This window comes from Cylas formicarius, unplaced genomic scaffold (genome assembly GCF_029955315.1).
Source record: "Cylas formicarius isolate icCylForm1 unplaced genomic scaffold, icCylForm1.1 PGA_scaffold_10__41_contigs__length_53128322, whole genome shotgun sequence".
Taxonomy (NCBI): Eukaryota; Metazoa; Arthropoda; class Insecta; order Coleoptera; family Brentidae; genus Cylas; species Cylas formicarius.
In genome coordinates, this window is record NW_026844214.1 from 42066108 (window position 1) to 42079029 (window position 12922).

At 41.7% G+C, this 12922-nt stretch overlaps 1 protein-coding gene across 1 annotated transcript; it reads right to left on the reverse strand.

Moving 5' to 3' along the window:
- Nucleotides 1-176: 176 nt before the first annotated feature.
- On the reverse strand, nucleotides 177-12845 carry LOC132707968 (NACHT and WD repeat domain-containing protein 2). Its single transcript, XM_060680008.1, has 21 exons — nucleotides 12389-12845; nucleotides 9685-9902; nucleotides 9130-9318; nucleotides 7263-7430; nucleotides 7063-7213; nucleotides 5955-6162; nucleotides 5451-5902; nucleotides 5098-5332; nucleotides 4868-5045; nucleotides 4613-4806; nucleotides 4205-4436; nucleotides 3959-4146; nucleotides 3823-3896; nucleotides 2154-2532; nucleotides 1974-2101; nucleotides 1678-1925; nucleotides 1550-1622; nucleotides 1355-1491; nucleotides 1061-1261; nucleotides 460-594; nucleotides 177-408 (listed from the first exon to the last, which is right to left on the reverse strand). The coding sequence occupies exons 1-21, from the start codon at nucleotides 12454-12456 to the stop codon at nucleotides 191-193; spliced, it is 4074 nt and encodes a 1357-aa protein (XP_060535991.1). The 5' UTR covers nucleotides 12457-12845; the 3' UTR covers nucleotides 177-190.
- Nucleotides 12846-12922: the final 77 nt, after the last annotated feature.

Below are 12922 nucleotides of genomic sequence, written 5' to 3' on the forward strand. Positions count from 1 at the left end.
AATCTTCGAGTTGTTATACATTCCGTGTTTCTAAAACTCCAACTCTCTGATGAAGAGACTCTAACCGATACTCTTAATGCTAAACGAATCCGAAACACATACGCGACGGTACCGCTACCAGCGCAGTACCCACCGCTATATAAGTGAACCCGGAACCAACTAGCAAAACACGAACAGCCGGAACAGCTTATCAGCACTTCTCATCACCAAAATCAAAAGTTTTGCCTCTGTTATCTTGGTCGCCGTACGTCTCTTCGGCGGAAAGGGCGTCCAGGACGTCAGGTCCCCTGAGTTGCAACGTCACCAGGTCCTTGTGGCCACCTAGGGCGAGGACGACGTGACGACCTCCTTCGGTCACCTCGCAGGCGCTGATCTTCGTACCAGGAGTGTACACCGACACCAGATTGCCTGAAACAGGATCACTGAAAGTGTGGCTCGTTGATATACTGGGTTTTGTACCTTTGTTGATGTCCCACAGCCTAATGGACCTATCCCTGCAGTCGGAATCAGAGGAAAGACATATTCCACCGGAAGAGTCCAATTTTAGGCAGGACACCGGAGCCGTGTGACCGCTCAAAGAAAATCGACAGTTGCCTGGAAACCAAGGTGTGTCGTGAGCTGATGTTTTGACGACAGCACTCAACAAAATGATTGATTGGAATGAGTGATTCTAAATATGGGGACAAGATAGAAAGAAAATACTATCGAAAACTTCTACTTCTAAATCGCATATGGTGGATCGTAGGTTCTTGTTTTAGATCCTTCTTAAGATAAAATAGTACTCCTTAAGGTGACTTGTGAGTGTTTAATGAGTGGCATGTATGCGGAAATCTCGGGTGGTATTTTTTTTCCTATCGAGAAGAGTATTTTTTAAGTTATGGTCTTACCTATATGGGTCCTTTTGTTCTGAGGCAATGACCATTGCTTAAGTAAACCTTGAGTACGGGCTTTGAAAAATATGAAGGGGCCCCACTGAGTGTAATTTTTTTCTGGAGAGCAATTCGGGAGACTTTTGGTACTTTCCAAATACATTTCACGGAGCAGCAGAAAAAGGTCTTACCGGTGATAAGATCCCAGACTAATATCCTTGCGTCTTCGAGGCCGGAAATCACGCAACCTCCAGGCGAACTGATCTCTAAGGAGACGGTGTTGCAAGACGGCTTCCACTTTTTGAACAGAGTGCCGCTTTGCAGATCGTAAACCACGATAAAATTTGGGCTGGGCTCGTCAATTTCGTGGCACACACAACAGACGTAATTGCCTATTGCGCAGTGGTCAGACACGAATAAGTATAACAATTGTTAGAGCCCTTTATTATAATTTAATTAATAGATACCCTTGTTAGAGACCTCACCTTCGTACGTGATTGCCGACAAGCTGGTAATAAAATCATGATGCGGTATTCGAAGGTCGTAGAGCAACTTTTTGGACTTTAAGTTCCACACAAGCAAAGGGAAAGGCTTTTGAGTCTCATCGCCACAGACCAGAACCCTAAGACAACACAATCTCTCCATTGAACACCCCAGAACGCTTCCAGACAACCACTTACCTTCCATCCCCTGAAACCAACAGGGAATTTAGGAATCTGTCTTCGCCAGCCTTGAACGTGGTGACGCAATCGCCTGCAACCACTCGATACAATCATCTCTTTTATTGCTACTTATCGCAGGCACCTACCAGTTTCCAAATTCATTAGATTTATGTACATCCTATTTCTGCTTAAAGCTACTAAATGACTTTGGTCGTGGAGCCCGTAGTACGGCATCTTCTGGTTCATTACACCCTTGAGTTTGGTGACGAAACTGCCTGTGTTTAGATCGTATATCCTCAGCTCCCTCCTGCATAGCACGATGCAGCGGTACTCGTCTATGGGTATCAAGTTAGTGGGATGAGGTACGCCCTTTAGTATCCTAATAGGTTCGCATCTGCAACACACTTTTTAACGCAGGTCTAAAGGAAAACGCAAAGCTTACTTCACGATATCCCAGACGCAAATTTGCTCCTTGTCTGTAGAGATCGTCACCAAGAAACGGTGGGTGTTGGGAAGCTTCACCAAGAGGTCGAACGCGCAGGTACGGTTGTACTTGCAGTCGTCCTCGATCTGAAAGAAACTTAATTAAGTGCCGCAATATCGTTGATCCGCATTTCCTAACCTCTCCAGTGTCTTCACAATTGAGAGGTATCAGCGAAGTTACCGGAGGCAACTCGCAATGCCTGAACATCTCTTTCATCTTGGCGTTCTGACTTTGGCTTTTCAGTCTCTCTTTCAGGTACATGTAAAGGTGCGAGTAAAACTGACGGCCGTCATAGTTGAGGGCGGAAGCGTGACGCTCTAAGAAGTCTTTGATGACGATTGTCAGGTTGTTTTTGATCTTGGGCAACAGATTAATATCCTCAAGGACTTGGAACACATCAGAACCGCAGACTTTCTCGAAGATCCACGAGAGGTCGGAGATAAAAGGCGAGTCCTCAAAGTCGTTGTTGAGGTGGTGATAGTGGAAAGGCAGCTCGTCAAGTTTTCTGCGATTGTAACTAGTGAAAGAAGAGGTTTTGAGTGGTAATGCGTTCGGTGGCCTTAATAGGCTTGATAATATCCTTTCTCTCTTATAGATGTAGTTGAATTGGAATTTATTTTTGTTAGAACAAGCAAAATTTGACGAACTCTATTTATATCTATTTATATATTATTATCATTATGTAATATACTACATTCCAAAATATTTAAATTTATATGCCAGAAAGGTGGGGTCAAAGTATATTCTTAATAATAAAAAAAGGCATATTTACATTATTAAATAAATAAATATATATATATATATATATATATATATATATATATATATATATATATATATATATATATATATATATATATATATATATATATATATATATATATATATATATATATATATATAAAGAATATACTTTGACCCCAACTTTTTGGCATATAAATTTAAATATTTTGGAATGTAGTGATCAAAAATTTGTAGGAACGTAACAAGTCGAGCTACAAGAAATTTTGAACTGAGGTGGCTTTTACTTGATGAAAATCCATTTATCAAAATAAATAAGAACTAAAAGTTCAGATTTTCACGAAATTAAATATTATGACCTGACAATTGTTTCGACAACACCGTGTCTTTATCAAATGTAATATTTACAAACTACCTGCGACTATATATACCGAAAAATGACCATAAAACCTTAATTAATGTTGTTGCGAGAATTTAAGTTAATTACTTTCAGATGTTTTTCGATACTCGTTTTTGTTTTAATAGGCTATCTTTTGTTGGTTTTCTAACAACTAATTAACTAAAAATTATTAATATCAATTTTATAACTTGTTCTAATCATCCAATTTTTCTTTAATATCTCTCTTTTGGTTAGTTAATTAATAATCTTTTTTTTTGGTAATACGATCGTTTAGTTCCAGACCGAATTCTTCTTCTCACTTTTGTCAATGTTTTAATTTTTTCCACCAAATCTTCTTTGCATCATTTGTCCATTTCATTTATTTTCAAATAACTTACCTATACATGGGACCTTTACTTCCTTTTCTTATCGCTCCGATATGTCTTTTTCTTTCATGTCGGTAAAAAAATAACTACCAACGTTAAATTTTCATTCCCATTTACCAAAAAAAAATCCTTAATCTTGCGCTCATACTTACCTCCAAAACGAAAAAGAAAACGAAACGAAAATGGCGAGTCAAAAGCGTTTATTAAAAAAATACACATGCAAAAAATAACAGAAAAAAAAGGTATGTACAAAATAATAAAAAAAGGCGGGCAGTTTCCACATCAACACAGTTTTGCGTACCATTTTCCGAGACGGATATCCTGAGTTACGAGTCTCGCTTGCAACGACCCCGCCCTCTCCTCCCACCACTTGCCCTGCAACGCAACACACATTTCTACTGCAGCCCTTCAACCTGCGCGATCGCGTCCAAACTTACGTTAAAATAATCGAAAAGCACCCGATGCGCCCATCTTTCAACGCCGCTGTACCTTTTCGCGACCGCCTTTCTCAAAAGCTCATCCTTCCACCGGATACCTAGCACACCGCCGGTCAACGACCAACCGAAGAACGGAGCCAGATGTTTTATTAATCTGGACCACGCCAAACAAGCTGGGGCCCACGGAACTAAAAGAAAAACGCCCGCTTCAGGCAACATTTTCATCGCCGATACACCAAAACCCACCGTAGGTGGTACTACTGTGGAATGAGTCGTCGAACGCGAGCAAATCCACCATTTCGGAATCCGTCACGCCGTGTTTCGTCCACGTGATGATGGCGAGCGCGTGCTGGACCTGCGTTCCGCCCAGGATGCTCTCCAATTCCTCGAGCATCAGGTCCATCTGAGCGGTGAGCTCACTTCTGAGTTTCAACTGATGGTCCTTATCCGTCCACCAAGAACTTTGCCACGCCACAATCTAAAATGTCCATAGATAGCCTCGTGGTGAACCCATACTAGCTTACTAAATCGTTGGGATTGTCTTTGCAAGAAAAGTCAAGTCAACAAAGAACTTATAAGATGGGAAATTAGAGCTGACAAACACCTCAGGGGAGATCTAACCAGGAAGATCTTGATGGGGGGGACTCTGCTCACCTTGGCGTAGAGTGGTACAGTGCATTCCTTCACCGACTTCACCACGCATTCGTGAATCTTTGAATTGACGCTATGGTTGTACTGCATTACGCTCGACATGAAGATGTTTTTCGCTTCCGTTTCACCTAACAGTGGCATCTTCACGAAGTTGCTCTCGCTCAGTCTTTTCTTCAGGTCCTTGTACGTTTGACTATCTACCAAGCAACGAGATCGTGCGTTGGCCCATACCGACGCGAAAACTTCCCCTTACCTTACCTTCTGATACAGAAATAATCAGTTTAATATTATCGGGCAATTTGGCCGGGACCCAATCCACCTCCTTCGCACTGTAGTCCCTCGCCTGATCCAACCCGTCCAAGATCACAACCATGGGTCGTTGCAAGCTACTCGCTTTCAACAGAGACGGTACCATCTTCTTGTACACTTCTACGCTCTGGGAATGAACTAATTACATCTGCCATTGATCGCTACGCAGCGGGACTTACGTGGTTGAAATAGCACTTGTGTCCGTAAGCTAGCAGTGACCATTGGTTGCTGATCGAGCTGAGCAATTGCTCGATGGTGTCGGATTGCTCGCTGATACCCACGAACCTAAGAACGAGGAAGGCTTCAGGCAAGGTCTGCTGGCAGCACTGGGCTATTTTTGCCAGCAGGGTGGTTTTGCCGCAGCCGCTAGGTCCGTGGACTATCAGCGGCAGGTTGTTTTCGCCAGCGACGTATCTAACACAGGAAACCATTGAAAATAAAACTTAAGACTTACGAACCGCTCACCTACATCACACTCTCTATCCCGCGACTCAAAAGCTTCAAGCAACGTACGAGTTCGGTATCGACTCACCCCTTGATCTCCTCGATCGTTTTCTCGCGATTGATGCTACATTGAGCTGCTCTCTGACAAAAACCGATCTGCACATTCAGTTCGTCAAACAAAGCAGCCTCCACGCCGTAACTGGCCTTGGACATAGTTTTGCTTTGGTGCTCTTCGATGATAGAGTCGATGGTCTCGTAGAGGTGTTTCCTCAAGTGGGTCGTTACCGTCGACACGTACTGCTCGTGCTCGGGAAGGTCCATGTCCAACCCATCGTCTGAATACCTCACCTGGATCCGAACTATGTGCTTCTCGGTCAACTGCTCCCTTAGATCTTTCTGCAGCATGTTCAATCTGCGTTGAGCTTCTGCCTCGCCTGGACTAAGGTTGTCTGGTGTTTTGGGTGTTGGCGTGTACACCCTGTTCAACCAGATACATCGCTTCGCCATCTCTTGGCTCATGAATACGGTGTTGTGCACCTCCTAGACAGAGAAAACGATACACCACAACGTTTCCAGACGTCGCGACACCTACCTGCTCGACGACGGTGGTCAGGTAAGTGTCCCTCAGCTCGGTCGAGAACACGTTGATGAGGACGCCGAGCATTTTATCGATCTCGTGGGCCCATTCCTCAAAAGCTTTCTCCCTGTCCTCAAGTGAGCTCTCCTTGAACCCGGGTATGTGACACGAGATAGGCCGAAGCCTGTAGCAGGGAGGCTGAGCGTCACTATCCAACGTGTACCTGGACAAGAAGAAGAAAAGGAAGATGTCAGAGTGACGGCCATGTCGGGTGCGCCGCCATGTCCAAGAGAAAAACACAACAAATTTTAGTGCCCAGAGGTTCGATTGATGCCGATGAGGACACCATTATAGAAATACCTTATGCGTTAAACGATCAGCCGTACGTGGTGGCCAAGAAAGAGGAGAGCATATCCGTAAGTAAAACGAGGAGGATCAAAATAGCGACTCGTCCCAGCCAAAGTTCTAATGAGGAATCGCAAACGTCCGTTCAACAAACGACCTTGCGAAACGTTATCTGCGAACCAAGTTCATGTTCGTTGATGCTGGATGGGAAGCTATCATGTTCTAAATGCCTTCCACGATATTCAGACTATCGAGATTTCAAGCCGTCGCGCACTAGCTCGTTCGAAGACGTAGCGCCGATCCACTTTGACCAGCTCAAGAAACAGTTCGACGAAACTAGACTCAAGCTGGACGAAACTATAGCGCTAGCATCGTCGATCGCGAAGAAGTCTGAACGAGAACCTACTTACGAGCAACCAAAGTCTTGCCTAAGCAAGAAGAGTCTAACTATGAGTGAAGAGACGATATCGGCACCAGGAAAATCCATAAAAGACGATCTGAAAGACAAAAGGGAGATGGTATTCAAGAAAGCGGACGAACTGAGGCAGACGATTGAACTGTTGATCGAATCTTTGAGGTGCATGGTACCCGAGAGAAATTTACATATTAAAATGGTCACCAAAGGCTCCAAAGCATCTAGAAGCGACGAAACTACACAAACAATGAAATCCGCGATGTCCTCGAGTGAACAAAACCTAAATGTAAAGCAGAAAAACTTAGTTTTATAATAAATGGTTCCGGGGCGAAAAAAAAACGTTTCCTTTTGAGGTTTGCTCACCATTTCTTCAGGAGTCCCTGGGCGGACTGATTTCCGGTACTCTCGAGCGCCATCTTGAAGTCGGCGCTCTCTATCGTGATTGGTAACAGTTGGGTCCCGAGAGAGTTGTTTAGGAACAGCACGGGTATGACGTAGGCTACCTCCATTTGCCCTATGGATTAGGTTGATGGGAATGCGTCAAACGAGGATTTGGTTCTTACTCGTCAATTCTCCAATGCAAAGTTCTGGGAACTCGTGATCCTGCTGCTTTTCCAGCAGCGTTTTCCAATGGAGGTCCACTATGTGGAGCTCGTAGCCGCGGGTCCTGCAGTGTGCTCTCAGCGCGGGGTAGACCACGTTATGGAGGGCACCCTTTTCGACGATACAGTCTAACAGATTGTTATATAGAAAAAGGAACCATGAGTGAATGTTTATAACAAAACTGAAAAATTTGTAAAGTCACAGCAGTCTAGAAACTAAAATTTAATAACATCCTACAAATTCGTAGGCCAAAGATTGTTTAATTTTGTTCGAATTACCGTTCTGTGCATTTAAGACTAACTAGAAATAATCTTGTGTGTTTTACAAAAGCGCGCATGGAACTCAAAAGGTTAATCTGCTAAAGGCCTTAATGATGATGTCCCGCACAACTCAATAATAGGATCGCTTTTATATATTATATATTTACACTCATAGGACGCATGAGATTTTTTAATTTTGCAAATCGATTTTATATTGTGATAATACTAAGATTCGATAATAACCTACATATATCAACAGCGCTTCTGCTAATGTGGTACGATGGTGAAAAGAACAAACCCTCTTTTATTTGAACCGAACCACTTAAAATTGATCGATAACAGTTCTCAACCAATGATGATCTCAAAACTTTAAATCGGGCTCGTACTTCGAATATGCATTTGCATTACTTTCTTAAACAAATTTCGATTAGATTCGGGTTACATAAGTTTGTCTGCGAAAGTGTATGGTCCTTAGTCTCGAGATGCAAAAATAATTAAAGTTATTTTCCGAGTTTAGAGTGTTAAGCCTTGACGCCTGCTATTACACAAACAGCGTGGTCCACGTATAAACTAGCTTAAGTTTAGTAGGGTCTGGTTTTGAAACTGCCCAAATTAAAATACTACATTTTTTAATTTTGACGTTACGGTCCTGTGTTACCTTGCTCAGAATAAAACTTTCAACAAGAAACCAGTCATACAATATAAGATAAATCTTACCTAGAGAGTTTGAGTTAAAGTGAGGGAGCATTATACTACAGTACTACTACTAAGTATCAAAAATTGTTGGTCACATACCAAGAATTTTTAGAAATTGTTTAGATGTACTGCGTTAGACGAGAAAATTGATTATTTAAGAATTTACTAAGATTGTTGGTGTCTGTCTTGGCATTCATAGCATTTTTATTTGACTCATTTTTTGAATTTCAATCATTTCTCAGTTTTTTCTTTGTATTGTTTTCGGAATTTAATATTTTAATTTAAAATAGAACTTTCAAGTATCAAAAATTTACAATTCCATATCGGATTCTTTAAAGCTAAAGCTCAAAGCAGTTTTGACAAAAGCTTGAAAATCGGTTAGTTTCCATGAGATAAGCATATCTTTTCTCATTTTTATTTTGCTGATGTCTATGGATGTGAAAACACACTTAATTTAGCTTTAACAATAATCTTATTTTAGCATCGCTCTCCTTTAAAATTTATCTACATATTCGATTACATTCTTCGGATTATGATCATATAATGGATATACAACTAAACTTGGGATGTCATATAATATTTTTGGTCAGTTTGTTTTTCGCTTGTTTTGCTTTTTCAATTGCGAGCAATAAGGAAGAACGCGAGCCAACTAGAAAAAAAAAATAAACAAGAGACTCACGTTTACGCGTCGAATGTTATAGTAAATCTGGATTTTTCGACAGCTTCTCGTGACTCACGCCATTTATAAATAAAAATACATTTGGCATGGCGACGCGGTTTTTTTTTCAATCTCGATTTTCACGAAATTCCGGACGAATAACCGGTAAATAAATCGGGAAGATCGGGCGGTCGACGCTCGCGACAATCTTACCTTGAGAATCGGCCGCGCACACGTAGATAACGATCTTGCGACACTTAAGTGACGTTTTCGCGTACGTCACGCGTCCCATGACGAGATTCTGGAGCGGCTCGGACAAGCTGGACACTTCTTTGGGCACATCGTCCTCCGTCAGTTTGTCGAAACCTTTAGGGCTAATCGGCGACGACAGGGATAGCGAATCTGCGAAATTAGATCAAAAACCTTTTTACCCGGCTTGGTAAAAATGAAAATTTCAAAACCTCGCAACTAAAGTAGCCCTTGGAGTTGTGTCAAATCAGGATATTCCTTCGCAACCAAAATTTAAATAAAAAAATTACCCGGCGTCCCTGTCAACACGAACTTACAATTCGTTGGAATTGTAAACGGTTTTTTCAACAAACTTTGAGGTCAAGAAAAAACGAACGTGTCATTTCGGCCTTTTTTTTTCAAAAAATATTAAAAATTACAAAATCAAAAATAAAAACGAAAAACAACAGAACTAGAAAAAAAACTAAAAGTCTAAAATATACAAAAGTAAACATTATACATAAATTATATATTGTATACCGGATGCCCCTTTCAAAATCTTCGATAGATTGGGGTTTTTTATTTCCAAAGGATGGGATGCCGTGGTCATCGGAGCCGCAGCTTGCTGATGTTGCTGAAGCGCTTGCTGACCGGCGGTCGCAGGTTCCAAAATCACCCCGCTATGCGGCGTAATGTGGTTCAGCAACGTCTGTTGTTTCTCTGAAGGCAAGCTCGTTCGCACCTGGTAACTGGCGGACCTGGAAGAAATTAACATTTTCAGTAGAAGTGTCAAACTATGTCTTTTGATGACCTAGCGATAGTTAACTATAATACTCGACCATAGTGCAATGATCTGAAATAATTTGTCTACTATTTGCCACTACCAAATTTTAAACTGTCACGTCGGCTAGATTCAAATAAGAATTTAATAGTTAAGCAGGGATATTCTGTCGATTGCTGTTATTTAATACATTTTTTAGGTCTGTGTCGCCTTAGCTTGTGTGTATTTTAATAATTTGACCTAGATTTATTTAGGGCAGAATGCCGGCAACTCGTTCTCTCTGGTTTAATATTCTGGACGTATAGCTCCTAATCCTGTAATATAATTCTCAATTTTTTATTATTGTCAATAAACAAGCTACTGCGCAAAATGCCAAATATCAGTCCATAGGTCACTCGTCGCGAGATGTCAGGCACCCGGTCGACCTTCCACCAACCGGCCCGGTAATGTTTTAGAGGGGAATAGGGGGGCACCGTAAATAAAAATAATCGAAGTCTCTGAGGGAAAGATTCGACAAGCGAGACGCCCTTAAAACGGAGGATACTACGTCACGAGCGATGACGTCGCTTGCATCCCCTCGCAGCCGCATAGCAAGGGAGGCTGACCCAGTTTCGGCGGGCCGAAGGGTTAAGGGGTCGCCCGGTTCTTCGCGGCGCGTCGTCCTTGGGGGATAAAACGGGACAAGGGCAACCCCCCAGAAAAAAAAACATCCTAGAAAAATTTTAGCAACCAAAACCGTATTTTGCGAAGAATTTTTTTTTTTGAATAAATTAAAATATAATTTCTTCAATTTAAGTAGTTTATGGAATATCAGGAAAAATTTAACTTGTATTTCTTTCCAATTTTAACAAATACAACAAGAAATACGCTTGCTTATAAACCATATATCCAACTACAGATACTATACTTTCCGAAGATCTCTAATAATATCCCAAATATGTTATACATATATCTATCTCAAGCATAAAGCAGCTAGAAATATAAAGGCACTGCCTAATGCTGATTATACAGGAACTTATGAAGCAACTAAGAAAAAAAAATGGAAAGGTCCATTCTTAAATCTTTTATGCCTGAAGATTGAATGGGATCTAGACATATTTAGAGAAAATACTGCCTTAAAAATGCAGAATCCCAACTGTCAGCGGCCACGTTAGTTGTTGATTCTCCAAATTATTTTCATAGTTGCTTCATAAGTTCCTGTATTATAAGCACAGGCAGGCATAGTATATAGCTAGCTTTATGGCCTTGATAATACCTTTTAAACCAACACGAAACATTATCCTATGATCCTATTAAATTATCAGGGGAAGACGAGTTAAATATGTGAAGATGGTTGTTTAGAAGAAAATCACGCAAAGTGTAGGTTAGTGTGTGAAATTTGCGCAGAAGACCCGCCTGTATAATCCATATAATCCCTTTATTATCTAATAGATATATGATCTTAAGTAAATGGGTTAATATTCTGCAAAGAATGTGGCTTTTGAGATCTGTAAATAACGTAAATCCGTGTATATACCTCTCTGCAAGCTTAACTTGCCTCATTTGTCATATCTCAGTTAAATTGACAATACTTTATTTCTTTTATAAAATCAAGTCATTCCGTTCAACCGTTCTGCTTGCGAATGTTGCCTTACAAACAAATGGCCCGGGTATATTTACCAGCGAGTCAAAGGATTCTCCTTTGACGTCATCCACTTGATACCTTATTATCCAGCGGCAGCCAGTGTAAACAAAAAACAGCTCTCGCGAGGCATACGCAAACACGCAATCCGCTTCGAGCGATTTAATCAAATAAATATCCCCACCCCCCGACCCCCCAGGCATTATGTTTGATTTTGTCGTTGCTAATTCAATACTTATCTCGTTATGATACACGTACCGTCAAAATTATATCTAACTCCAGGATTATTAGATAAATTACAATACTCTGTTGTAGTCGATGTCTGCCAACACACGAATATATGAAAAATTAAAGAAAAATACACGGAATGTTTTTTTAACTGTACTTATGTAGGGATAAAACTGAATGGAACCACAAATAAATCAACCTCCGCCAAATGGATGGCGCTTGCGACGCATCCGCAAACGAAACGATATCATTGCATCTCAAAAAACAAAATCTATTTTGCGCTCCGTCTGTAAAAAATTTAGAAGTCCCAAAAATTGGATAATTGTTGCAAGGAAACTGTCAAAATTGAGCACTGAACCAGCAACGCGTCGGTAGCGAATACGGCCACGCAGACCAGTTGTGGTTAGTTGCCTGGCATTAACCTCTATCGATCTTTATCGATCCACTAACGCCGTAACGCCGTAGATTGCAGACTTCCGAGCCAAACAGACGCACTGGTCGCACGCATGCTTATATAATTTTTTCTAAATTTTAAAAAATCACTTCCAACTCGCCAATTATCCTCGGACACTTAATTTAAACCATTTTTCGCCACTTGTGGAATTAATACTCACTCTTCCGATCTCTGCGACATGTTATCCTTATCCTTGTGGCCTTGCCCACTGCTACATGAATTCCCCATGGCGTCGAATTACCCCTACGCGTCCACTTATGCGTTCTACCCCGCTAAATCAGTCACATATTCTTTGACAAACCCACCCGATAAAAAAACACGCGCGTCACTAGCGTTTCTTTCACCACACCGGCATCTTCTACCACGACGACGGGCCTCTATGCGTCCGAGGGCGTTTTTAAGGGTGGCATTGCGGCAAATTCTCGTAACGTTCGTTTCCTGACATAAAGGCGCCCGATAACCGCGCGAACGCCCGGCGTGCGTTTAACTGGAACCGTCGCGACGCCGTGGACGCCAAACCTCGTATTTATTTCCAAGCGAACGAAAATAAATACATCCGCACGGTGGTCGGCCCTCAAGCATGCTTCTGACGTCAGCGCGGTCCGACGGTCTAATCGATGGCGGGGGACAGGCGTTTTAGTGCGCGCCATGGACCACAAAGCGTATGCTGTGGTTAGCGCGAACGCAGAAAGTG

Coding starts and splice junctions, on each gene's coding strand:
- LOC132707968 (XM_060680008.1), bottom strand. CDS start 12,456: ATGGGGAATTCATGTAGCAGTGGGCAAGGCCACAAGGATAAGGATAAC. Junction 9,903..12,388: donor ATGTCGCAGAGATCGGAAGA/GTGAGTATTAAT, acceptor AATTTCTTCCAG/GTCCGCCAGTTACCAGGTGC. Junction 5,903..5,954: donor TGACCACCGTCGTCGAGCAG/GTAGGTGTCGCG, acceptor TTCTCTGTCTAG/GAGGTGCACAACACCGTATT.